This window comes from Chiloscyllium punctatum, chromosome 40, assembly GCF_047496795.1.
Source record: "Chiloscyllium punctatum isolate Juve2018m chromosome 40, sChiPun1.3, whole genome shotgun sequence".
NCBI classification, from domain to species: domain Eukaryota; kingdom Metazoa; phylum Chordata; class Chondrichthyes; order Orectolobiformes; family Hemiscylliidae; genus Chiloscyllium; species Chiloscyllium punctatum.
In genome coordinates, this window is record NC_092778.1 from 61,977,429 (window position 1) to 62,005,178 (window position 27,750).

Genomic DNA, 27,750 nt, shown 5'->3' on the forward strand with positions numbered 1-27,750 from the left:
CTCTGAGCAGCTAAACCACCACAGCACTCTTCTCCTCAGACCCCATGAGCTGACATCTTTCATATCTTTAAAAGGTTGTAAACACTTTTTTCTTGCTCACATCTTCAATGTGCCAGTTTACAGTTCATCTGTTGACCCATATAACTGATGTTAAGGTGAACAGTCAGAGCATAACCATCTTTTCTAACTCATTCTCATTATTCAAAGTTTGTGAGAAGATTTGTAGCTCGGGTGCTCGTTGTTGTGGTCCTGTTCGCCGAACTGGGAATTTGTTTTGCAGACATTTCGTCCCCTGTCTAGGTGACATCCTCAGTGCTTGGGAGCCTCCTGTGAAGCGCTTCTGTGATGTTTCCTCCGGCATTTATAGTGGTTTGAATCTGCTGCTTCCGGTTGTCAGTTCCAGCTGTCCGCTGCAGTGGTCGGTATATTGGGTCCAGGTCGATGTGCTTATTAATTGAATCTGTGGATGAGTGCCATGCATAGGACTACACTACATAGGACAAACAGGAAGACAGCTAACGATCCACATCCATGAACACCAACTAGCCACGAAACGACACGACCAGCTATCCTTAGTAGCCACACACGCAGATGACAAGCAACATGAATTCGACTGGGACAACACTACCATTATAGGACAAGCCAGAGACAACCAGGGACTTCCTAGAGGCATGGCACTCATCCACAGATTCAATCAATAAGCACATCGACCTGGACCCAATATACCGACCACTGCAGCGGACAGCTGGAACTGACAACCGGAAGTGGCAGATTCAAACCACAACAAATGCCGGAGGAAAGATCACAGAAGTGCCTCACAGGAGGCTCCCAAGCACTGAGGATGTCACCTAGACAGGGGACGAAACGTCTGCAACACAAATTCCCAGCTCGGCGAACAGAATCATTCTCATTATTTCAAACTCTGAAAAGCTTGTTCTATTCCTTTTAAAATCCTAATGAGCATCAAACAATTCCACCTTCATAATTCTGTAACTTTATGTTTTTCACTTTATCTCTTTCAGCTTTCATCATACCACCAATTTTCAACAAATGAATGCAATTTAGATTCTTTTGCTTGTGCACCTTTGCATGCGAGTGGATGAACTGCCAAAGCGGGCAGAGACAACTTACGCACCTCCATCACAGTGATTTTCCAAGCTGGCAAAATTGAGCTGAGAATGATAACTGGTGAAACATTAGTAATGAATGCACTGCAATAAGAACAAAGTGCTGGAGAAACCCAGCATATCTGGCTGCATCTGTGGTGAGAAAAACAGTGTTAATGATTCATGTCCAATGACATATTGAACACAAAACGCTAACTCCACAGATGCTGCCATACCAGAGTTTCTCCAGAACACTTATCATTTTAGATTTCAGCATCCAATGCTTTGCTGTTATATGAATTAACTGAATTCATTGCCTTCAGTGTGGCAATTCCTTTAATTTATCAGCACGATCTTCCAGTGCAGCTTGAGCCTTATCCCATGACTTAGCCAAATGGGCAGGATAGAAAGTCTGGCTAGCAGCTCAAATAATATGGTCAGTTAACAGTAAGTGACAACATATGGGGACAAACAGTGCTTCAGATTTTATCAAGGCTCCAAACGTCAATGCTGGGAAGACAGAATGAAAGAAATGCCAGGCAAAAACAAAGTGAATAGTAAAAACAGGAACCCACCTGAAGGCAAGTGGAAAAATGGACAGCTGTTGACAAATGCTGGCAAAGTGAAAATCAGCTGGAATTCAGCCAGGCCATGAGCTCTGGATATTTACTACAGTGTCTGCTATTATGGTGATGTATAAAATGTACATCCCAAGCATCACAGTCGTATGAGATTAATTGTAACATACGGATTTATTTTTCAGTTTTGTTTTCTCTCTGACCTGTGGCTGGCTATCTCCTTCCACATGAGCAGCACTGTCCTTTTCCAATTCCTTTGAGCTGAAATCTGATCCTGGTCTGTACTTGTGGATCTGATAAACAGACTAGACTGGTAACTATACTAAAAAGAACATTCAATACAACGTGAATTAAAATACCTGAGATTATGTCTTATCTAAGTTGCTTAACTTTTTCAACAGACGTTCACCTTTAAATTCTTCATGTACCATGTATCACTGCAAAGCTGTGGAAATTGACTGGCGAATGCACAAAAGTAATGTGCAGTTCCTCATGCACCTTCTATGTGCTCCCTCTCAGGAGTACATTTTCGATTTGATTTATTTCCAATCCTCTATCTTTTAAATCACTGAGCCAATCTGAGACTGGAAAGGTGCAACCTTGAAAATCATTGACCACAACTGCCTCACATTCTACATAACTATGGAGAAGGAGAGGATTAGGCAGAATGGGAGGATATTTAATTGGGGAAAAGGAAACTATGATGCGATTAGACATGAGTTAGGAAGCATGGACTGGGAGCAATTGTTCCATGGTATGGGAACAATTGTTCCATGGTAAAGGCACTATAGATATGTGGAGACTGTTTAAGGAACAGTTGTTGCGAGTGATGAATAAATATGTCCCTCTGAGACAGGCAAGAAGGGGTAAGATAAAGGAACCTTGGAGGACGAGAGCGGTGGAGCTTCTCGTCAAAAGGAAGAAGGTAGCTTACATAAAGTGGAGGAAGCTAGGGTCAAGCTCAGCTCTAGAGGATTACAGGTAGGCGAGGAAGGAGCTCAAAAATGGTCTGAGGAGAGCCAGGAGGGGGCACGAGAAAGGCTTGGCAGAACGGATTAGGGAGAACATAAAGGCATTTTACACTTCTGTGAGGAATAAGAGAATGGTCAAAGAAAGAGTAGGGCCGATCAGGGATAGCATAGGGAACTTGTGTGTGGAGTCTGAGGAGGTAGGAGAAACCCTAAATGAGTTTTTTGCTTCTGTCTTTACGAAAGAAACAAACTTTGTAGAGAATGAAACCTTTGAAGAGCAGGTGTGCATGCTGGAATGGATAGAGATAGAGGAAGCTGATGTGCTGAAAATTTTGTCAAACATTAAGATGACAAGTCGTCAGGCCCGGACCAGATTTGTCCTCGGCTGCTTTGGGAAACGAGAAATGCGATTGCTTCGCCACTTGCGAAGACCTTTGCATCCTCGCTCTCCAATGGAGTCGTACCTGAAGACCGGAGAGAGGCAAATGTAATTCCTCTCTTCAAGAAAGGAAATAGGGAAATTCTAGCAATTACAGACCAGTCAGCCTCATATCTGTCGTCTGCAAGGTGTTAGAAAGGATTCTGAGGGATAGGATTTATGACCATCTGGAAGAGCATGGCTTGATTAAATGCAGTCAACACGGCTTTGTGAAGGGCAGGTCATGCCTCACAAACCTTATTGAGTTCTTTGAGGACGTGACTAGAAAAGTTGATGAGGGTCGAGCTGTGGATGTGGTGTATATGGACTTCAGCAAGACATTTGATAAGGTTCCTCATGGTAGGCTCATTCAGAAGGTCAGGAGGAATGGGATACAGGGGAACTTAGCTGTCTGGATACAGAATTGGATGGCCAACAGAAGACAGCGAGTGGTAGTAGAAGGAAAATATTCTGCCTGGAAGTCAGTGGTGAGTGGTGTTCCACAGGGCTCTGTCCTTGGGCCTCTATTGTTTGTAATTTTTATTAATGACTTGGATGAGGGAATTGAAGAATGGGTCAGCAAGTTTGCAGACGACACAAAGGTTGGAGGTGTCGTTAACAGTACAGAGGGCTGTTGTAGGCTGCAGGGGCCATTGACAGGATGCAGAGATGGGCTGAGAGGTGGCAGATGGAGTTCAACCTGGATAAATGTGAGGTGATGCAGTTTGGAAGGTCAAATTTGAAAGCAGAGTACAGGATTAAGGATAGGATTCTTGGCAGTGAGGAGGAACAGAGGGATCTTGGTGTGCAGGTACATAGATCCCTTAAAATGGCCACCCAAGTAGACAGGTTGTTAAGAAAGCATATGGTGTTTTGGCTTTCATTAACGGGGATTGAGTTTAAGAGTCGTGAGATCTTGTTGCAGCTCTATAAAACTTTGGTTAGACCGCACTTGGAATACTGCATCCAGTTCTGGTCGCCCTATTATAGGAAAGATGCGGATGCTTTGGAGAGGGTTCAGAGGAGGTTTACCAGGATGCTGCCTGGACTGGAGGGCTTATCTTATGAAGAGAGGTTGACTGAGCTCAGACTTTTTTCATTGGAGAAAAGGAGGAGGAGAGGGGACCTAATTGAGGTATACAAGATAATGAGAGGCATAGATAGAGTCGACAGCCAGAGACTATTTCCCAGGGCAGAAATGGCTAACACGAGGGATCATAGTTTTAAGCTTGCTGGAGGAAAGTATCGAGGGGATGTCAGAGGTGGGTTCTTTACACAGAGAGTTGAGAGAGCATGGAATGCGTTGCCAGCAGCAGTTGTGGAAGCAAGGTCATTGGGGACATTTAAGAGACTACTGGACATGCACATGGTCCCAGAAATTTGGGGGTGCATACATGAGGATCAGTGGTCGGCACAACATCGTGGGCTGAAGGGCCTGTTCTGTGCTGCACGTTCTATGTTCTATGTATAACCAATTTTGTACTGTCCCTTACATTTGTAGCAAACAGTACTCAGAATTATTTCTATCCTTTCACTTTTATTCATCTTGCCAGTGTATGCACAAACTGCAGATAAGAGGCAAACAGGTCGGAGCCAGGAATTAAGAAGTACTTGAGAACAGCCTGTTAATGAGTTTGCCCGTGAAATTTGATTCTCTACTTTGGGAACCATCGACCTGCACTCTGCATTTTTTATAGCATCTTAGCTAATTCATCAAGTCAGCAAAACAGCGAGTCACAGGCATGAATACATGTCACAGTTAATGTGCCGTCATTCTTGCTTTACTTCAGAATATTAAAGAACATGTATTTCAAGTGGTATGTTTCACTAGATACAATAATATTAATATTAGACAGAAACAAAAAAAAATCTGTGGATACTGGAAATTTGAAACAAGACAAATTGCTGAGCTCGATGAAGAGTGCACACCTGAAACATCACTTGTCCATTGTCTCCATAAGTTCTGCTTGTCACTTTTGTTTCAATATCAAAAGAATTGTGTACGAACTATTGTGATAAACTTGTGTAATATGCACTTTACATTTAGAGATTTACATTTAAAGATGGAGCAGACAGGTCTTGGTTAGTCCTGTGAAGGTTTTTGTTTTAAGGAAAGGTCAGAAAGTAATCTGGACAATGCTGTAAATACATTTTGAAAAAGAAATGTGACTTCAACGACCTGGGAAAACCCCTACAGTGTTAATGGATAAAAGATTTAAACTGTGAAGTTTATGACAGGCAGTGTAAACACATAAAGGCAATTCCTTTCATTTTTAATTCAGAACAGAAGATTCAAGTTCTGAGCATAGAAGAAGTTAAGATTAGATTAGATTACTTACAGTGTGGAAACAGGCCCTTCGGCCCAACAAGTCCACACCGACCCGCCGAAGCGCAACCCACCCATACCCCTACATCTACCCCTAACCTAACACTACGGACAATTTAGCATGGCCAATTCACCTGGCCTGCACATCTTTGGACTGTGGGAGGAAACCGGAGCACCCGGAGGAAACCCACGCAGACACGGGGAGAATGTGCAAACTCCACACAGTCAGTCGCCTGAGGCGGGAATTGAACCCGGGTCTCTGGCGCTGTGAGGCAGCAGTGCTAACCACTGTGCCACCGCGCCGCCCACCATTCAGCTCAGATTAGAAAATATTTTCTCCAAGGAGTTCCAATCAAGGGAACCAGTCACCTCCACAGAAGTGATTTCCAGTTTGTGGAGCTTCCAAGCCAAGGGAGTTGGATGGAAGTTTTCAAATTGTTAGAACTGAAAAAGTTTGGAAAATCGGAATTGAGAGAGGTGAATACCTGGGAACTCAAAATGAATTTTCACATTTAAGTATGGATTTAAGGAGCAGAGAACGGGGAGAAATTTCCCTAAGATTGAGTCTCTGTATTGGATAATATTGGATTAAAAAAGTTGAAATTTTGTTTTGATAGTAAAGAAATATATTTTGACTATGTGTATATAGCTTTATTATTCAGTGTAATAAACTCACGTTATTATAGAAGAACATCCATAGCCTCATGTGAATATGTTTGTGTCAAACCACTATGGTAATCAACTTCAAAAAAAATTAAACATCTGTTCTATTAAATCAGGTTTAATTCTGCCTTTTCCACTATTAGCATCAGCTGGGATCATGATCCACTTTATATTCATTTTATGGCTGTACTTGCAAATACTGGACACTACAAATAAGTTATATTGGTAATTTGTTTATTTCTTACATTCCTTTCTGCTTAATGTCTGCCAAAAGCTCCACTACTGATGTACACATCCTACAAAATTTACAGAATTATATGACCATCTGGAATGTGCTTGCATCCAGATGAGCAAGAACAGAAACCTTCACAGGACTAACCAAGACCTATCTGCTCCATCTTTAAATGTAAATCTCTAAATGTAAAGTGCATATTACACAAGTTTATCACAATAGTTCGTACACAATTCTTTTGATATTGAAACAAAAGTGACAAGCAGAACTTATGGAGACAATGGACAAGTGATGTTTCAGGTGTGCACTCTTCATCGAGCTCAGCAATTTGTCTTGTTTCAAATTTCCAATATCCACAGATTTTTTTTGTTTCTGTCTCATATTAATATTATTGTATCTAGTGAAACATACCACTTGAAATACATGTTCTTTAATATTCTGAAGTAAAGCAAGAATGACGGCACATTAACTGTGACATGTATTCATGTAACTGAGGGGTAATTAGAATCTAACTTATACCTGAATACAACCTTCTTAATCACAGGTGACAAAATTAATAACTGTACTTGTTCTTAAGACATGGAAGATTATTATAGTTTTGTTTTAGTGCAGAAATTCACCAAAGACCCTTAAACAGCATCTTCCATCTAAAAGACAAGGGCAGCAGAGATATGGGAACAGCATCACCTGCAAGCTCCCCTTCAAGTCACCTGCCATCATGATTTGGAAATGTATCATTTTTCCTTCACTGTCGTTGGGTCAAAATTCTGGAATCCCCTCTCTTACGGGATTGTTGATCTACCTACAGAACATGGACTGCAGTGGTTCAAGGCAACAGTTCAGCCCCACCTTCTCAAGGGCAACAAATGCTGGCCCAGCAAGTGACTCCCACATCCCTCCAGAGAATAAAATAATTATCATTTAAAGTTATTAATTTAAGGTTATAATCGCTTTCGAATTGGGTTACATGTTTAATTTATTTTTATTTGTCCATGGGGTGTGGGCATTGCTAGTTAGGCCAGCATTTATTGCCCATCCTTAATGAGTGGGCAATTAACAGACAATATTAGCCAGGATTCTGGATTACTAGTCCAGTGAAGTTACCATTATGTCCCAAGTGATTGCTCGATTAAGACGATATACATAAAAGTCTACTGTAGCATACATTTACATTTTAGGCCACTTACAGCTGGGAGGAAGTGTGACTGCTAGCTGCTGACTCATCCAAAATTAAAAACTGCTGGGAACTGAAGCTAACGTCACTCTCAGAGACAGACAGCTCTATACCAAATTCTGAAAGATCGACATCACAAAACTCTTCTTCACTAGTATCCTCCTGAAACGTGAGTCAAAAAGTCACAGCAAATATTATTCAAGCAGTTTTTGTATCTATGATGAACTTCACAATGTTCTTTATTCTAAAATTTATGTTGCAATCATACCTCAGGTAGACTTTCTCTCATTGTGTTGTGTTCTACTCTAGGCACATCTGAAATATGAAGATAATAATGAATTTAACTAACCTAATCAACATTCTCAAGCAGTAAATATTCTGGTCCAAGCACATTTTTAAAAATCACAACATTGTACTGCTCCCCTGATGGAATAGTGTGTTAAGCTCAGAATCAATGATCAGTCAATGTTGAGTACATTAGGGAGAAAATAATAGGTTTAACATCAATATGCTAGGAAAAGGATAAAATGAAGTCCCTCTGCAGATGGTTTTATACTTAGGCTTAAACACATGTCATAAATGCCAGCATCCTAGGGGTTACCACTGACCAATAACTGTACTGAATTAGCCATATAAATACTGCAGCTGCAAGAGCAGGTCAGAGGCTGAACATTCTGCACCAAGTACCTTACTTCTTGATTCTCCAAAGCCTATCCATTATCAACAAGGCACAAGTCAGGAGTGTAATGGAATATTCCCCACCTGCCCGCATGAGTGTAGCTTCAATAACACTCAAGAAGCTCAATATTGGGCGGCACAGTGGTTAGCACTGTTGCCTCTCAGCGCCAGAGACCCGGGTTCAATTCCCGCCTCAGGCGACTGACTGTGTGGAGTTTGCACATTCTTTCCATGTCTGCGTGTTTCCTCCGGGTGCTCCGGTTTCCTCCCACAGTCCAAAAATGTGCAGGTTAGGTGAATTGGCCATGCTAAATTGCCCGTAGTGTTAGGTGAAGGGGTGAAATGTAGGGGAATGGGTCTGGGTGGGTTGCGCTTCGGTGTGGACTTGTTGGGCTGAAGGGCCTGTTTCCACACTGTAAGTAAAGTAATCTAATTATCCAGGACAAAGCACTTGCTTGACTGGCAACCTATTCATTATCTTCAACATTCGCTTCCTTCACCACTGGTGCACAGTGGCAATGTGTACCATCTATGAGATGCAATGCAATAACTCACCAAAACTACTTTGTGCACCTTCTAAACAAGTGATGTCTACCATTTAGAATGCCAAAGGTAGCAAATGCTTGGGAACACCACCCTTTCCTCTCTAAGCCGCACATCATCTTAAGTGAACCACTTTGTTGCTCTTTCACTGTAACTGGGTAAAGATCCTGTATCTCACTGGTTAACAGAACTGTTTCTCCCTGCACCTCAAGGACTGCAGCAGTTCAAGAAAGTAGCTCACCCTCTCCTTAAGGGCAATTAGGGATGAGCAATAAACAATAGCCTTACTAGCAACACCACATCTTACAAATAAGAAAAAAAAATGATAGGCAGGAGAGATTCTCAGTCAGCAATGTGACGGAAAGAAATTGAAGTTTTTAAACCAGGCAACAACATGAATGTAAAAGTTTATGTAACTTGGAGTCCTTCTAACTCTGGGGATCCCATATTTGCTGCAAAATTCCCCAATCTTCATTCACCAGAAAAACAGCAGAGGACAGATTTTGTGTTCATTGTAGTGTTAGAATACCTGTGTACTTTTAATGTAGAATAAAGAGCCATTTACTGTGCTGTGACTGAACTAACTTGGCATTGTGTGTCTACTTGCAGCACACAGACTGCAGCAGTTCATGAAGACTGCTTTCTCAAGGGCCACTAGGCATGGGTAATAGGGCTTTTGGCTGAAACGTCGATTCTCCTGTTGCTGCCTGACCTGCTGTGCTTTTCCAGCACCACACTCTTGGCTCTAATCGCCAGCACCTGCAGTACTCACTTTCGTCTATGGGTAATAATTGCTGGTCCAGTCAGCAATGCCCACAACTGATATTTCTTTGCCTTATCCAGATGTTTTATTGCTGCATAAACTGGGACACTTGCAACATTGCATGTTAAATTCAGGTCTTTCTTTTGTGCTATATGAGACAGATTCATTAAAAAAAACGGATCGAGATTTCTCAGGTACATTTCACTCAGAATGGTGCTTCCCACACCTTTGACTGTGATCCTATTTTGAGGCATGAAAATTGCTGTGACCCCAGAACTAAGAGTGAGGCCACACTCTATTAAAAATGTGAGGACTGATAAAGGACTTGCAACTGTTTGCACGCAATTGGTGCTCCATAGGAGCCATTGCTGCCTCAGAAATTGCAACTCCAAAGCTTTAGCTCATGCTCTCCACTTGTGATCCATTCTTTGAGCAGACCTGGTTTGCAACCTTTATAGCCTGTCTAGGTTTTCAAGAAAAACAATTTGAGAAACCATCACTTGGTTCACACTACTTCTTTTAAATTGACTCTTTTTAGTTAAATACAGGAAAGCACACCATGAACAATTGCCATTCCACGTGCAGAAGTGTGCTCCTTTCAAAAATTATGTAGCTTATAACCCTGTGGGCTTTATTCTTGTCCATCCATACTCAAAATAAGGTTTTAAAACCTCAAAATAACTGAATGATATTTCAAGAATACCTGTCTATCCCCACATTATTATTCAACTTGGACGGACAGCCCACCATACAACCATCTCTAGTCAATGACACAGAAAACAAACAGTACTTCATGACCTTAGTTTACACGTATCTCTAAACCTTTTATCCTATTCTCAACCAAAAACTATGCAAATTTTATACTGGCTTTATTTGCTGTCATGTTTTACAACAACAACAAAAATGGTGTACCAGTTGTTGCAGTTCTAATTACATTGATGTTTCATTTGGATTGAAGAACAACTTCATATCGAGTGCAGCAGATATATACAGCATATATTCACCTTCAAATCATGGGAAAGGTAGCTTGTAGCATTGGAAAGCTAAAAACCTAGACTACGGAAAGGAACATCTCAAACTGTCAACATTAATCATGATACTTGGTTGATTACTGTATTGACTAATTTTTTGACTGTATATTCAGTTGCATCTGTCATTCCAAAATTGGAGAAGTAGGAGAGCTGTTGGAAAATTGCAATTGAGCAGCCTCTGCCAAAAACAGGAAATAGTATAAAAGGTCAAAAGATACTGATAAAGATGATGCTAAAGACTAATTTTGCCTAGTCTAAAATTTTGTGTTATTAATATTGCATAAAGTAACCTCACAACCGAAGGAAAGTATTGGCCAAATCTTACAGCAGTCACTTACCTAATTGTTCATTGCCTGTAATATCATGCTGTGTTTCTCCAAGAAGTGGCTCAGTCCTTGTGTAAAGGACAAGATAACTACAGCCACTGTCCAAGCACTAGAGAAACAAGGAATAAAAAGCCATGGCATCAACAATATTTTGTTTGTTGCAAATAAATTGATTTTGATTGCATACGTGAGTACAGAAATAGTACTAATTTTTCATTATCATAGAGATGATTAATAAATCGAAATTATGTTTTAAATTTAGTTTTGACCAGCCAGAGAAAATTAGAACCTTCAGCATAGTCACAGATCCACAGTCAACAGATGGCCTGGAATCCATTTTGCATAAAGGTCACTTGACCCAAAGTGTTAATGCTGCTTTCTCTCCACAGGTGCTGCTAGACCTGCTGAGTTTTTCCAAGGAATTTCTGATTTTGTTTCTGATTTCCAGCATCCATACTTCTTTAGTTTTTCAATAGCCTGAAATACTGGAAATCATGCTCTGGACTTGCATTGCTTACATCAACTTTCTTTTTGTTTGTCAAGTTGTGTCAAAATTCTGCTGGACTGCTGTTGGATACACCACACAACCTTGGATCATATCAGATATGTTCAAGCATGGAGAAAAGAGATGAATACCAAGAGGAGCTAGCATTTGACCAAGTGTAGTATCAAGGAGTGCTGGCAAAAGTGGAGTCAGTGGGAATTGTCTGGGGGCAAGGGAAGTGCTCGTCAATGCGGGAGTCACATCTTGCATAAGAAAATGAACACATCTGCTGGAGACCAATCATCTTGACAGTATCTTTCAAACCAGTGACTTCTACCACCTAGAGCAACAGATGAATGGGAATACCACTACTTGAAAATTACCCTCCAAATGCCATTGTGATTTGGAAACATTTTGTCATTCCTTTACTATGTCAAAATCCTGGCATTCCAGTCATTTACATAAACAAGCTGGAAGTGAATATAGAAGGTATGGTTAGTAAGCTTGCAGGTGACATCAAAATTAGTGGTGTGGTGGATAGTGAAGGAGGTTACCTCAGAGTACCTTGGATGGATGTGCCAATGGACTGACAAGTGGCAGGTAGAGTATAATTGAGATAAATGTGAGGTGTTGCATTTTGGTAAGGCAAACTAGGTCAGAACTTATACAGTTAACGTTAGGGTCCTGGGGAGTGTTGCTGAAGAAACAGACCAAGAGGTGCAGGTGCATAGCTTCTTGAAGGTGAAGTCACAAGTAGACAGGGTAGTGAAGGCTGCATTTGGCACGCTTGCCTTTATCAGGCAGTGCATTGAGTACAGGAGTTGGGAGGTCATGTTGCAGGTGTACAGGGCAATGATGAGACCAGTCTTAGAATACTGTGTTTAGTTCTGGTCTCTTTCCTATAGGAAGGATGTTGTGAAAATTGAAAGGGTTCAGAAAAGATTTACAAGTATATTGCCAGGCTTGGAAGGCTTCAGCAATGAAAGGTTGAATAGGCTTGGCCTTTCTGCACCTGGAAAATCAGAGGCTGAGGGGTGACCTTATTGAGGTTTATAAAATTGTGAGTGGCATGGATAGGGTGAATAAACAAGGTCTTTTTCCCAGAGTAGGGAAGTCCCGACTAGAGGATACAAGTCTGTGAGAAGGGAAAAATTTAAAAGGGTCGTGAGGGGCAACTTTTTCACGCAGAGGGTGGTGTATGTATGGAAGGAGCTGCCAGAGGAAGTAGTGGAGGCTGCTACAGTTACAACATTTAAAAGACATCTGGATGAGTATATGAATAGGAAGGGTTTAGAGGGATATGGGCTAAATGGGATGAGATCAGTTTAGGATATCTGATGAGTGTTAACAAGTTGGACCAAAGGGTCTGTCTCCATGCTGTACAACTCTAGATGCCGTCCTAACAATGCACAAAGAAAGTACTGTTATGTGATAAGGCCCCATTTAATCTTTATAAGGCAAACTTTGATTCTCTGACTATGACTCGATGTAAGAACATGCGATCTAATAGGCTCACCAGGGTGCCCAAGAGGCATAGATGCAAATAAGCTCAAAGTGATAAAGAAAACTAACTGATCAAGTGATTTTCTTCCTTGCAAATCCAAAAATTTCAAGTTGTTTCAATATTGATATCCTACCTCTGTTAAACTTTGTTCTGAATCCTTTTTTCTTTCTTCCACCTGCTCTATGGAAAGTGCTGTGTGTTCACAACATTTTGGGCGCTCAGTCTCTACCTGTCCTGAACTTGTCTGTTCCATACGTATTTTCTTTGCCTCAGTTTTTTCCAGCAGTGAACTGTCAACATCAGTATTCCTTTTGCCCTCAACAAGTGATCTATCAAATTCTTCCTTGCATTTAGATTCTATGTATAGGGTCTGATGCTGAATTTTGTCTTGGTGCATTTCACTTCCTTGATCCTCATCACTGCCAATTTCAGCCTCCACCTCCACCGCCTATGGAATAAGTTAAGTTGAATACAGTAAGTTAAAACAGACTGAAATCCACAGTAATAATTGTTTTTACTTTTATGTTTACTAAAGCTTACTTCAGGTAAACAAAAAAATGAAAATCCAACATTATTTGCCATTTGTTACAAAGAGACCCTTCTGATCACTGAATAACTTAATCTGTAAGGTTTTCTTAGCCCAGCTTTACTTTGAATATTTAGACACCTTACTAAGAACATAAGAAATAGAATAAATAGGTCTTTTGGCTCTTCAACTCTACTCTGCCATTCGTGTAGATCATGGCTGATCTGATTGCCTCCTGAACTCCACATTCTTCCCTTGCGGATCTACAATTTGTATAGCTTAGCTTGGGTACATTCACTGACCCAGCTTCCACTGCTCTCTAGAGCAACGAACTCCAATGATTAACAGCTGGCCAAGAAAGGAATTCCTCATCTGCTTCTTCAATGAGACAAAGCTGATTCTGAAACTGTGCCATCCTTCTGCCCCCAACCCCCTGTCCTAGATACCATCATGAGGGAAACATCCTCTCAGTACTGACTGTATCAAACACCCTCAGAATCTAATACACATCAGTAAGGTTGTCTTTAATACTGTTCCAAACTCCTGAGAGTTTAGGCCCAACCTGCTCAATCTTTCCTCTAAGAAAAACCTTTATCAATCAACCCAGCGAAAACACCTACAACGCAAGTTCATTCCTGAATAAGGAAACCAAAATTGTACACAGTTATTTAATTGTGGTCACACCAATATCCTGTGCAATGGTAGCAAGGTACTTTATGTTCCATCTGTTTTACAATAAAGTCCAACAATTCCACCTGCCTTTTTTGTTACTTGCTGCACCCCATGCTAACTTTTTGTGATTTATACAAGAGAACATCCAGATTCCTCTGTATTGCAGCATTTTGCATATTTAAATAATATTCCACAGGAAGTGTGATGAGCAATGGGATCGTTCCCGATTTGTGCACCTAGTATCTCCCAAACAAGGAATGGGAGATGGCTGCAGAATAAGGCACCTTCTTTTCCAACTAAATGTCTCTGAATACCTTATACTCTACCACCTTTCCACACTAGCTACTCCCAAGACTTCGCAATGTTTGCTGATTTGCTGCCAAAGTACAAACAGAACATTTCTGTGGAACACACCACTGAGAATACAGCCAAGACTGTCAAAAATAGTCTCAACTGGCAGACTTTCCCTGTGCTTAGATTCCAGGGATGAAAAGGACGATGTCCCCATTTAGAGAGAATGTTTTTACTCAACAGGGAGTCTGCTATAATGTGCGTCAATATACCACAAATTTGTTCATAGTGTGAAGGTCTGATGGTACAAGAGGTAAAGCTTCATTTAAATCTTGATCTTGCTATTTAAAATAGGTATTTTCTGATTAATACACTTCAGCGAAAGCACGCAGTTTCATGTTTTGAACCCAAAAATCCACATTATAATAAACTTCCAGTGTATCTTTAAATGATCAGTCTGATAATACTGCCATGTAATATGTTGCACGCTTTATTTCAATCAAATAGTTAACCAGAAACACAAGATGAAAGTTTATATTTTAGAAGGCTATCAAGAAAATGTTGCGTATTTAGCAAAATTTGTGATAAGGACACTACCTACTTCATACAGTCCATTAATTCTAGTGACATTTTTTCTTCTTTAAAAAAAACTTTTAGATACAGTTGAATATCTACCATTAAAAGGGAATAAAGCATTTTAAAAAATGCATTGCTGCATATTCACAAAAAGCTCTCTCACATTGTCCTTAATTATTGTACTGGACTATTCATCTACCTAGAGGAGTAGGGCAACTTAACATAATTCAAACCAATTTTAAAATATGAAAGGTCATGACAATTGCTTAAAAATTAAAGCATTTGCTCGCACAACATCAGTTAAGCACAAAGGTATGAATATCTGTGTACAGTTGGATTGGATGTGACAATCAATTGATAACATTAAAAGGATAAGGAAGAACATCAATAACATTGTGTTTTGCTCAGTAAGGTAACAAATTGAATGCACAAGGTGGAGTTTTCTGCCTCAAGTGAATTTTGCAAATAACCCATCTTATTAAGTCTTGAAAATGTTTAATAAACATGAGGCTAGCCTATTAACAGCTTTACAAATGTTGTCGAATGCAACATTTAGAAGTGAAGTCAAATGCAACATTTACTAACATTTCAGTAAGATTATTTGAAATTTTCTAATACTCTCATTATAAGATTATGAATACACTTAAAAAGCCATTAGGCTAACTTTGCCCCCAACATTTGTTTGCTAGAAAAATTGATTCATACATCTTGATGATCTCATGACCTTGCTATAATCTAGATAGTATGAACTTGTCAGTTAAACACAATCTAGTTTCATTCAAACAAAGGGGAGAATGACTTTCTAACTACTCCAAGGGATACCTGAAGATATGTGTATCAAATCATTCTTTCTGTTTTACTGTAAACTTAGTTTTGCAATGTTAACCTTCTCATCCAGGAACTCAAATGAGACAACTTACCTCATCTTTGTGGAATCTTGTTTTATCACTGACTTGAATTTAAAATTAAATTTGATAAATCCTTTATTTATAACATGCCAGATGAAAAAGTTATTATAATGTGAACAATGGTACTGCACGGATTATGAAATATCAAAAAATTCCTTCATGGGATTGGTGCAATAAAACCATCTGATTGGAGCCTGAGTAATTTAATGATAGTATACTCGTCAAAACAGATCTATCAGATTCAGATAACAAATGATCCAAAATATCCAAACCTCCAGCCCCTTAAAGGAGATCTCAAACCAGAAGGACAATTGATCTAAATGTCCATCAGCAGAGAAGTCATAATCAGCTTTACCTAGTGTGACCTTTTGTACTTTAAGGTAAACTCAAGGAATGGTAGGAGAAACCATGGCATCAATAACCCTGGGGATTCAGTGGAGTCATGCAGATTAATGCAGTCCAAATATTACAATAGCAAATACCATTTAGAAGACCTGTCCATATTGTTTGGGAAGGCAAGGGTACAAGAGATTCCTGTGTGTTCACTGGCAGCTCAAGAAGAATTACTCTGGTGTATGGTCAAAACATGGAAGAAATCACTAGAAAAGAAACTGCTTGAAAGTTAAATGGCTATCACATTCACAGAATGAACTTATTTTCAACAGCCAAGAAGGCACAGCATCAATGTGAAACAGTATTCCAAGGATGGAAGTTCAAGAATTTAAGATTTTCCAATGGTTCTACTTGACTTGTCATCAAGTTCAGTGACGTAAATACCAAAGCTGTGAGCGCCAGATAATCCGACATTTTGTGACTTTACTCAAGTTCTTTCCCACTAATATCAAAACCCATATATATCCAAGGATTTTCTTTTGCTGAACTCAATCATTTAACACATGGCACAATGATGTTATAAGCATTGTATTGGTATGGAAAGTCTAACATTCCATCTAAATCACACTGATAAACTGCATTCTGGAACGTCTGATTTCAAATAAACGTGTTGTTGTGTAACTTCTGACCTTGCCCACCACAGCCCAACACCAGCACATCCACATCATGGACAATGTAAAGTTGAACATTTTAGATTACAACCTCAGAATGTTCCAAAGTGTTTTACGACTAATGAAACACATTTGAAATGTAGTCAATGCTATAAATGTAAGAAATGTGGAAGACACAATTCGTACAAAGCAAGTTGCCGTTAACAGCAATGTGATAATGACTAAATCATGTTTTAAATGTAGGTCAATATATATATTGGATAGAACATATGGGTAAACTTCTTCTTCTTCAAAGTATTTCTCTGGGATATTTTAGGCTTACCTGCAGGAGCAGCTGGGGAGCATGCTTAACCTCTCATCTGAAAACTGGCAATACTTACAACAGTGTGACATCCTCCTCAGCACAACACTGGAATGTCTGCCTGGATCATATTTTGAAGTTTATACAGTGACATTTGAAATGACAGACTTCTTACTCAAAGTTGAATGTTACTAGCTGAGGTAATGGTGGCCCGAACATTCATTAAGCAAAAACATTTCAGTTGGATATGTGAGAAAAGTCAAGCCTCAGGGTGTGAATATGCAACACAACAGGTGAAAATCAGAATGGAAAAAAGAACACAGCAGAGAATACTTTATTTGTATTATATATTAAATCAACAGTTGTCACATCTGATAACAGTCACATCATGACGAATTGTAGCTACTGTACTATACTTAAAAATAGGGTCATATAAATAATACAGCATTTTAGGTAAAACTGCAGGATTTAATTTCTAATTTCTGCGCTCATATAGTGAAAATCACATGAACTAAAATGTTTGGATTCACAAAATGTTCTCCCCTTTACTTTTATGTGAATTTGCTTCTAATGGTCTCTGTTCAAAACACAAGATGAAATCTATTACTAGCTACATTGCAGTGAACAACATGCAAGTTTAAGGGCAGCTGGAGGAATATAGGAAAATTCTGCATGTAGGTTTGCTCCCTGAGCTGGAAGGCTCATGTTCAGACGTTTCATCACCATACTAGGTAACATCTTCAGTGAGCCTTCAGATGAAGCACTCGTGGTATAGTTCGCTTTCTATTTATATGTTTAGATTTCCTTGGGTTAGTAATGTCATTTCCTGTGGTGACATCATTTCCTATGGTGATGTAATTTCCTGATTCCCCCCCTCAGGGGTGGTAAATGGGATCCAAGTCAATGTGTTTGGTGATAGAGTTCCGGTTGAAATGCTATGCTTCTGGGAATTCTTGTGCGTGTCTCTGGCTTGTCCTAGGATGTTGTCCCAGTTGAAGTGGTGTTCTTCCTCATCCATATGTAAGGATACTAGTGAGAGTGGGTCATGTATTTTTGTGGCTAGTTGATGGTCATGTATCCTGATGGCTAGTTGATGGTCAAGAATCCTGGTGGCTAGTTTTCTGCCTGTTTGTCCAATGTAGTGTTTGTTACAGTTCTTGCAAGGTATTTTGTAAATTTTGTAAGGTATTCTACTGGAAGTTTTCTTTTGGTGATTATGTATCCAACAGGAGAGCCACAAATATTGAAGATCTAAACATTTACCCACTTTTGGCATCTGGTAACAGCAAAAACCTTCAGATCAGCTATGGATGAACACAAATTTCCTTAACTCGAGTCCAATAATGTCCCTTGATCCCAATTTCAGCTGTAGCTATTGCTGCATCAATCTGATACACCAACCATCCACATAAGATAATCAATTTAGTGAATATTATTTGAAATTTAGTATTCTGCATCATGGCTTTTCAGTGAAAATTGGCTCTTTATAGTTAAGAGAGATCAAAGCTTACTCAGAGTAAAACACACAATGCTACTCAGGGTCCATGTAAATTAATGTTTGAAACGTTTCATGGCAAACCTCTAAACAAAATCAAATATTCTTTAAGTGTCTCTTTACTGGTAAACTTAGAAGAGAAAAGGCTATTGTTTGAGTCAAACAGGTGTTGCATCTATTCTATGCTTATTTATCTATTCAATTTATCTCAAGATTGCCCAAGTCTCGAAGACAGAGCTGAGGAACATTCAAATCAGTCCAAAGTTTCATATGTTTGTACAATGTACAAAATAGAGAGGTATTTACCCAAAGACCACTGTAGTGGCAATTCAACAAAAAAAAACTGAAAAACTGGTCTGGATAATCAAAAAAAATCTTAAAATGCTTAAGCATTACACACACAAAGATTTTGTTCTACATTATATAAGCAAAACTACTAAGTTCATCAAAATTAGCATACTTAATGCCAGTAAATACTAAAATAATTTCCCTATCTTAAATTGGAACTAAACAAAACTCAGTATCATGTAAATTCTCTGAAGCCATTACATTGTTAAAATAATTTTATTAAGCTAATACATTGTTCTCAGAACAAAGGCTGTACACTAGAAACAAGGCTGTACAATATAATTATCAATGCTGATGAAGACAGTACAGCTTCATTGATCTTTACACACAGTGCCAAACATTTCACATGTTCAAGTCTTACAGGAGACAGTCATTTCTTCATTTTCATATCTGCTTCAATAGCACAGCGACGTCCTCTTGTACCACCATCCTAATGGAAAGAACAATTACTCTTTTTCACTGCCTATTGGGAAATAGTTTAGCATGTATAGTCGCAGAAGTTTTCAGACATTTCAGAACACTACATTTTGTCAGACAGACTGCACATGCGTTGGTAAAATAAATTGTCATAAAAATGAATTGGTACAAATAGTTTGCACCAGGTTATATTCTGCAGTAGATGACGCAAAAAATATGGTATTCTATATTTGGAAATAAAAGCCAAAATATGTTTATAGAACAAAGATTCATGCACAGTATTACAGTAATAGCTCTGGAAAGAAGAATGGAAATGAAGACAGTGTTGAAATGAATTAATACAAGGCAGACAATCATGATGAACAGACTGAAATCTAATAACTTAAGCAGTATAAAAACATGAAGAATATTGGGAAACTCTTGTTGAAGAATCAACATCAAATAACAGTGAGAAACATCCTTGATACACAAAGCATTCCGAATGTCTAACATCAATATGTTCCATTTTCAGTTCAAAGAAATCCAAACTGAATGCATTCCACTTACCTGGTAGCAGTAATTAACTGCTTTGTAGACATCGTTAACAGTATTTGTCATCAGCTGATTGCACAGCGCTTACTGTTGATGGCTGAAATACATGGGGAAACTAGAAATGTCAACATAGGACAGCTTTTAAAGATACATCCCATTAATTGTTTTTGCAAAGCATATTTGAAAAACTACCTTCATGTATTATTGAATTAAGTAGAAGTTTGTGTATAAATTAACATTGTGCAATTGGTGAAATAAAAATAAATTTAGAACAGACAAAACTCGTAGATTTCCATGTATTTCAGCCATCATTGTGACATGAGCTGATGACAAAAAACCTCTCCAAAGTAGTTAACTTCTGCAGCCAGGTAAGAGGAAAATACCCCACTCTGAAACTTCTGTGTAGACGAAATGATAAAAATGGATTAGTGCTAGGAATTAAGCATTGGAGTTGTGCTCTGAATATTTAAGAAAAAAAAATTGGAAACCAAAGTTTTTATTTTGACACTGAATCAGTAACCATTAGAATCTAGAAAAAAGGAAGATATTAGCAATAACTTCAGTGTGAGTGATTATTTTGCTTAATTGAAATATTTCTTCTGTACACAGGCATAAGCCATTAGTTTTAAATATGTGTTAAATGTATAGGATTGAAATATATTCAAATAGTGTCACAAGTACACTTGGAAAATGTGGAGCTTTCTGGAGAAAAATCCAGGATGATAAATCATTCTGTTTAAAGCAGTCCTTTATACAAAATACAACACAACACATAACAATATGGCTCAAACTTGGATTTTAAGATTGTTGGACTTTAACCACAAAATAGGGCTCCTGAATCTAATACTATTTGCTTGACCAACTAGTAAAAAGAATTTTCCAAATGTTAACAAACCTTTTGAATAGTCAGATGTCTTTATTGGGGTAGGCAGCATTGAAATCGATTTAAAGATTAATTTGCATGACTCACTCATTCCTGGAGCCATACTTCTCCACAGTCCCAAGTACAGTAATCCCAAAAACACTAGTTTACTTACATAAATAAGCATTTGCTATTTTACAAACTACCTTTATGTATTTATTTAATTTATTTTACTCAATTCTAGAAATCACCAGGTAAGGTGAAATATGAACAGAAAGGTTCAAATCCTCTCAATCGATTAGATTAGATGGAAAAACATTGTTTGATAGTATTAACACCTCAATCAAGATAAAAGACAAAATAACTTCATTAAAACATTCAGAGAATTTTAAATTATTAACTAGTCTATTTTTTCTTCCCAGTTGCCTGACACATGGCAGCACAACAATGATCAAAATTTTATATACACCAAGAAATTCTAAGAGTGAAATAAAATGAAATGTTAATTTGTTTTCATTCCACTGATTCACAGGAGGTTCAATGCACTGGGGAATGACCTGCACAGTCTATCAAAAATATGAAACAGAACTTTGCAAATTACACCCCTGCTCTTCTTATATAACTAGAAAGCTTTCAATGTATCAATGCAAAACCATATGTTTAAAGTTATATTCTGGATATAAGGATGAAGGTGGGTTAAGCAGCATTCTCATCTACACTTATCTAGTTTACTTCTATGAATGGTCAGAAGGGATTATGTAGATTTAAGGAGGTCCAGCTAGTGCTCAATTGAGAGATGAATTGATGATCTAAATTAAAATAAATGGGTTTTATTTTATAATCATTATAGAGATGAGATTGTAAGAATGGAAATTGAATATTCAGAGCTAACAGATTTTGAAATAATCAGCAGAAAGGAAAATGAGGTTGAGTAGCCCATTTTAAAGAATGAAACTGATAATGAAGTGAGAAATGATCTTGACTTGAAGATCATGATATTGAATCAATTTGAGTAGAGATAAAACTAACAAGGGAAATAAGTTACTGTTGGGCATAAACAGTAGCCATGCTGAAGGGTAAAGTATAAATCAAGAAAGAATGGAGGCTTGTAAGAAAGGTCCTGTAGTTATTGTGAATTTAGTTTCCATATAGACTGAACAAAGTGGCAAACATAGCCTTCAGGACATGTTAATGGTTGCATTCAGATTAATATGCTGTGGAACCAATCAGGGAACAGACGACTTGAGATGTTGAACAGACTACTTGAAAAAGATTTTGCAATGTGTAATAAAACAGAGTTAAGGAAAAATTAATGATCAAATTTCACATTCAGTTTGGGGGCTAGAAATTTGGGTTTGATTCTATTGTTGTAAATTTAAATAAAGCTAAGTACAAAGTTGTGAAGACATAAGTAACTCGTCATTCCTCTTAATCAGCGAAGGTGATGCTCTTGAGAACTCCCACGAATAACGAAATTTGAGAGTGCAGAGCTTGTTCAAAACAAAAGTTAAAATTGTGGATATGCGATTTCTGCCTGTGGATTTTGATTTTTGTTGCTACTTGGTTCTTGGCACAGATAGGGAGAATTCACGATTCGTGATTCCATGGATACTGAGGATTTACTGTAATTAGCTAACATGAATTGGGAAAATAGATGAAAAAGATAAGCAGTAGCACAAATTTAAAGAGATATTTGATCATTCTCAACAAAGACACATTCTATGGAAAAAGAAAAATAAGACTCTATATGTGGTTGGCCATAATAATTTAGGATGATATCAAATTGAAAGAAACGTCATTCATTGCTGCAAAGGTTAGTGTACACCAGAAGATTCGGGGATTTTGAGAAACCAAATGAAGTTTTTTAAAAAAGGGGAAAAATTGAAATAAACCAGCAACAGATGCAAAACGTTTGTAAGTACACAGAAAAGGAAGCTTGCAACTAAAGTAAATGTTGGTCTTTTACAGGATGAAACTAAATAATTAATAATGAGAATCGGTAAAGGCTTGGAAGTATTTATAGCGTCTTCTTCCAATGAAGGCAATGTAAAGTATCTCAATAACACGGACAATATCAAGAGCAAAGAAAGGGAAGAAATTCAAATAATGTTCACTTGAGGAAAAAGAGCTCAGCAAAATAATGAGACTAAATGTCGATGACTTCCCTGGATCTAATGGCCTATATCCTTAATCCCGGCAAGGAGGGGTCTCTTGAAAGTGTTTCTAGTGTTAATGAATGTGCTGGCTATACTGCTCTAAAATTCTTGAGATTCTGGAGAAGCCCCAGTGAATTTGAATATTGCAAATGTCTCTATTCAAGGAAGGATGGAATCAGAAAGCAAGTGACTGTAAGATAGTTATCCGAACACTTGTTATTGACGAAATTCTGGATTTCATTATAAATCAGGCAATAGCTGGGTATTTACACAATCATAAAGGAATCAGAAACAATATGGCTTTATGAAAGGGTAACAGTGTTTGATGGACTTATTGGAGTTCTTTGATGATGTAAAGGGTGGGTTGGATAAACTAAAAATCAGAAGATGTCGAGTCTTTGGACTTCTGAAAGGCATTCAACAAGGTGTCATTTGGAAAGTTATTGCAAAAAAGTTTGTCACATTGGGGTTCAAATATTGGCAGAAATAAATTTAGCTAATAGACTATCTGAAAACAGACAGTAGAAACAAGTGGATAATTTTCATGCTGCCACAACTTACAGCATTTGGGACAGCATATATCATAGCCAAATTTGCTGATGATATGAAGCTAATACTAACGGATATGCAAAAGGCTAGGTGAGTTAGCAAAAATTTGGCAAATGGAAGTATAATGTCAGAAAATGGAAGGCTACTAACTTTGATAGGAAGAATAGAAAATATATTATTTAAATGAAGAGTGACTACAAATTGCCTTGGTACAGAGGGATTTGTGTATACTTGCACACGAAATATTAGAACTTAACTTATAGGCACAGCAAGTAATTATAAGGCAAATAAAACCTAAGACAAAAGAGGAATCTGAAGCCATTCCACCCACCAAGTCTGCTCTGTCACTTAATCATGGCTGATGTGTTTCTCAATGCCACTCTCCTACCTTCTCCCCATAACCCTTGATCCCCTTGCCAATCAATAACGTACCTAACTCTGTCTTAAATACATCAACGACTTGGCCCCCACAGCCCTCCGTGGCAATGAGTTGTACAATCAAACCTCCATCTAGCTGAAAAAAATTCTCATCTCAGTTCTAAAGGGTCAACCCTTCACTGAGGTTATGTCCTCGGGTCCTAGTTTCTCCTACTTGTGGAAACATCTTTTTCATATCCACTCTATCTAGGCCTTCCAGTATTCTGCAAGTTTCAATGAGATCCCCGCTCATCCTTCTAAACTCCATCAATTATAGACTCAGTCCTCGACTGCTCCTCAATTGACAAGCCTCCAACCACCTTTCTATTATCTGCAAACGTAGCAGCAATGCCCTCAAATCCTTTGTTCAGATCATTAAGGTATAATGCGAATAGTCATGGTTCCAATACGGATCCCTGCAGTCCACAAGTCACCAACTTCCAAATAAGACACACCCCTTCATCCCAAGTTTCTGCCTTCTGTCAGTCAGCCAATCTATTCATGCCAGTACCTTGCCCTGAACAACATGGACTCTTATCTTTTATAGCAGCCTTTAATGCAGCATCATGTCAAAGGCTTCCTAAAATCCAAAAGATCATGTCCGCTGGCTCTCCTTTGTCTTACTTGCTCGGTAATGAAGTATTGGACTCCAAAACAAAGGGGCTGCAGTATAAAGTAGGAAAGTCTTGTGACAGCTAAACATGCGATTAGTGAGCTCACAACTTGAATACTGTATAAAATTGCAGTCTCATTTAAGGAGATAATATTTGTACTGGGGGCAGTTCAAAGAAAGTTTACTATGTTGATTCCTCGGATCAAGATGTTATACCTTATGAGGAAAGGTTGAGCAAGTGAGGCCTATACTTATTTAGAAAAATGAGATATGTTCTTATCAAGGGAAACTACCATTAGCATAATTTCAGAATAAGTGGTCGCTCATTTAAGGTGAAGATGAGGAGGAATTTCTTTTCTACATCTTGTGAATCTTTGGAATACTCTTGCCCAGGGAGCTGAGGAGGCCCAGTCTTTGAGTATACTCAAGGCCAATATAGGTAGATTGTGGGGAGTTAAGGGTAACAAGGCTACAAAAGGAAGTTAAGGCCAATTATAAATCCTTACTGAATGATGAAACTAAATAGGCTGGGATTTTTTTCACAAGAATATAGGAGATTGAGGGGTGTTCTTGTTGAGATTTATAAAATCATGCAGGGCATAGTTAAGGTGAATAGCAAGGGTCCTTTCTCTAGGGTGGGGAGTTCGAAACTAGGGGCATATTTTTAAGGTGAGAGGAGAAAGATTTGAAAAGGACAAGGGACAACCTTTTTACACAGAGCGTGGTTCATGCATGTGGAATGAACTGCCAGATGACATGGTGGATGCAGGTACAGTTGCAACATTTAAAAGAGGTTTGGATAAGTACACTTAAAAGGAAAGGTTTGGAGGGACATGGACCAAATGTAGGCAAGTGGAATAGTTTAGTTTTGGAACATGGTCGGTGTGGACTAGTTAGACCAAAGGATCTGTTTCCGTGCTGTATGACTCTATGACTATGACAAAGGCGGCTCAAGTGACCATATGACCTACTACTGCTGCTATTTCTAATGTTCTTGTCAACAGATCAGAAATTAAATTTACAAAGAAAACGCACAACTATACTAAAAACTCACATTTTCTCACACTATAGTATCAACATTATTATGGTTAACTTGTTATAATTTTCAAACTTTTAGCTGACTCAACTTTCTCAATATAACATGAATATACAGTAGAAGAAATGCTTAAACTCTTGGGTCAATCATGATTGAACATACTTGCATAGCCGTAAGGACAAAATCCATAAGCATTTCTTTAATTGTCCAATTGGAACACTAAGGAGGTTGAAGTTAAAACATTGTTACAAGTTTCATTTGAAGTCCACACACTAAGTAGATTCAGGGAATCAGAACGCAAGCGATGAAGTGCAGTTTTCAGTTTATATCGTGCACATTTTGTCTATATTATTACAATCAATATTTTAAAATAAAATATGGCTTTTTAAAATCAGTAGACAATGGAAAGTGGCAATGATGTCGGTATCTGAAAACTGTGATGGAAAAGCTTATGTATGACATGGTGATTACTGCAGCCTTAAGGAATTTTGTTTGAAAGAAAATCTTAACTGTTCAGCATTTATTTACAATGATTAACTAAACTGACTGATATTGAAAACACAAGAGTACTCACAATGAATCTAAAATAAATTACTTAAGAATACTTATAAACACTTGATAAAATGATATCATTTGTTCAAAGTATCTTGCATGGCAATAAAAACCTCTTGCTATTTAGTCCAATATAAACACAGTACAAAGTAGTAAAAACAACTGGAGATCATCATATAAAGCTGTGGCCAGGAACTGGCTGTGTCACCAGAAACTAAATAATAGTTTGTACCTCCTGATTTTTGATAATTTCAATGCTGGTGGCCTGGTAGCATTTAAATGCTCTTTAACAGCATTTTTTGTTGCTACTCTACTATTTCATGAAAACTCTTTTCCTTAACCCACACACTGATCAATGCATAATTCAGTTTCAGTAGTAGTATTTCAGACCAGCATTTCTTGGTGGAGGGGGAAGTTGATCCTGTTTAAATAGGAAAATGAAAACCTGCAGAAGTTGCAACAGAGGAAAGAAACCTGCTGCATGTAGTGTGGTATTGTGGAAATAACTACCTTGCAATACAAGAATCTTTTCAGCCATTTCCCACCCTTTCTTTCTGTAGGGAATTCTATGTGAGAGTGCAATATGCAAGTTAAACCTGTGCTGGAAGGATTGTTTTCCAAAATTATGAACTGAAATATTTTGCAACATTATACAGAAGGTGTCACAGCACAGCACAACAAAGGACAACGTTACTTGGGTGGTACCATTTTACCTAGAAGTCACCACAGGCAAGAAGAGGAATTGTTTTGTTGGGGATGATGCATTGCAAGTCAGGCTTTCTGACTAAGCAACAGTACATGGTTTAAAATACTATTTGAATTTTTAAAAATATCAATAAATCCTGACAGTTCCCTCAAGCAAAAAGAGAATTTAATATAAATCTTCTAAGAAAAAAATTGACGAGCATCCTACAGTGAATGAAGCATGACTTACCTGTTCCTGTTGTAGAGCCCTATCAGAGTGAAGACAGGCTTCTTGCTGATGTTCCAATTCGCTGGGTGCTGAGCATTTAGATCCCTCACAATTCTAGTAGTGGAGCATGTAAATACCTGAAGCTGTCCTTCACAAGATCTAGCAGCTTTCGTCCATTGGTTTACATCTCTCTGGTTTCTTGAAAATCTGAGCTCACAGTATTACAAATGCCTTATTCCCTAGATTTTCTTTGACATGTATAGGCTGCTTTGGTTGAAGTTTCTCATTATGTTGTTTGATTCCACATCTAAACTGAAAGACTTTTCTCCAAATAGCACCAAACTGATATCAGCTCATTTGACACAATCAGCTACAAACTAGCACTAACTACATTCACACAAGAGCTGTGTAGGTGATCAGTGAAAATGTATTTTAATGTGATATTTAAAGAAAAATGAAACAGCAGATATTTCTTGAAACTGGGACAATCGCTTCAAAACAATCTTTCACAGAAAAAGTAAAAAAGATTTTAAGCAACTATAAACCACAGCATTTACGACAGTTTGAATGAAATTGTCTGGGTTCACATTCAGGCAGAACATTCACTTCTAAACTCGGATATCTCCTACAGCAAATTATTATTTACAATCTGCATTAAATACTTACAAAGAGAGATAGAAGGAAGGCAGGAGAACCCATGGGGACACTGTCCTGTTAAAGGACAAACAAAGAAAAACACCAAATCAGAGTCGACCGAAATAAAAACAAAAGCAAACCAACTGTACT

At 38.2% G+C, this 27,750-nt stretch overlaps 1 protein-coding gene and 1 long non-coding RNA gene across 3 annotated transcripts in view; one reads left to right on the forward strand and one right to left on the reverse strand.

The window, feature by feature from the left end:
- LOC140464688 (uncharacterized) overlaps window positions 1-16,968 on the forward strand; it is a 32,032-nt gene extending 15,064 nt beyond the window's left edge. Inside the window, exon 3 of one of the 2 annotated variants that reach the window (XR_011954960.1) lies at window positions 16,436-16,968. This is a non-coding gene — a long non-coding RNA (uncharacterized lncRNA). Of the gene's footprint in view, window positions 1-1,022; window positions 1,198-16,435 lie in introns of those variants that run through there. The other variant, XR_011954961.1, reaches the window with a different exon arrangement.
- Window positions 1-27,750, reverse strand: part of brd8a (bromodomain containing 8a) — a 96,182-nt gene that overhangs the window by 15,321 nt on the left and 53,111 nt on the right. Inside the window, exons 21-26 of the mRNA XM_072560092.1 lie at window positions 27,631-27,675; window positions 12,931-13,245; window positions 10,822-10,918; window positions 7,737-7,783; window positions 7,482-7,630; window positions 1,888-1,977 (exon numbers count right to left, since the gene is read on the reverse strand). Of these exons, the coding sequence (XP_072416193.1) occupies window positions 1,888-1,977; window positions 7,482-7,630; window positions 7,737-7,783; window positions 10,822-10,918; window positions 12,931-13,245; window positions 27,631-27,675 (743 nt within the window). The remainder of the gene's footprint in view (window positions 1-1,887; window positions 1,978-7,481; window positions 7,631-7,736; window positions 7,784-10,821; window positions 10,919-12,930; window positions 13,246-27,630; window positions 27,676-27,750) is intronic.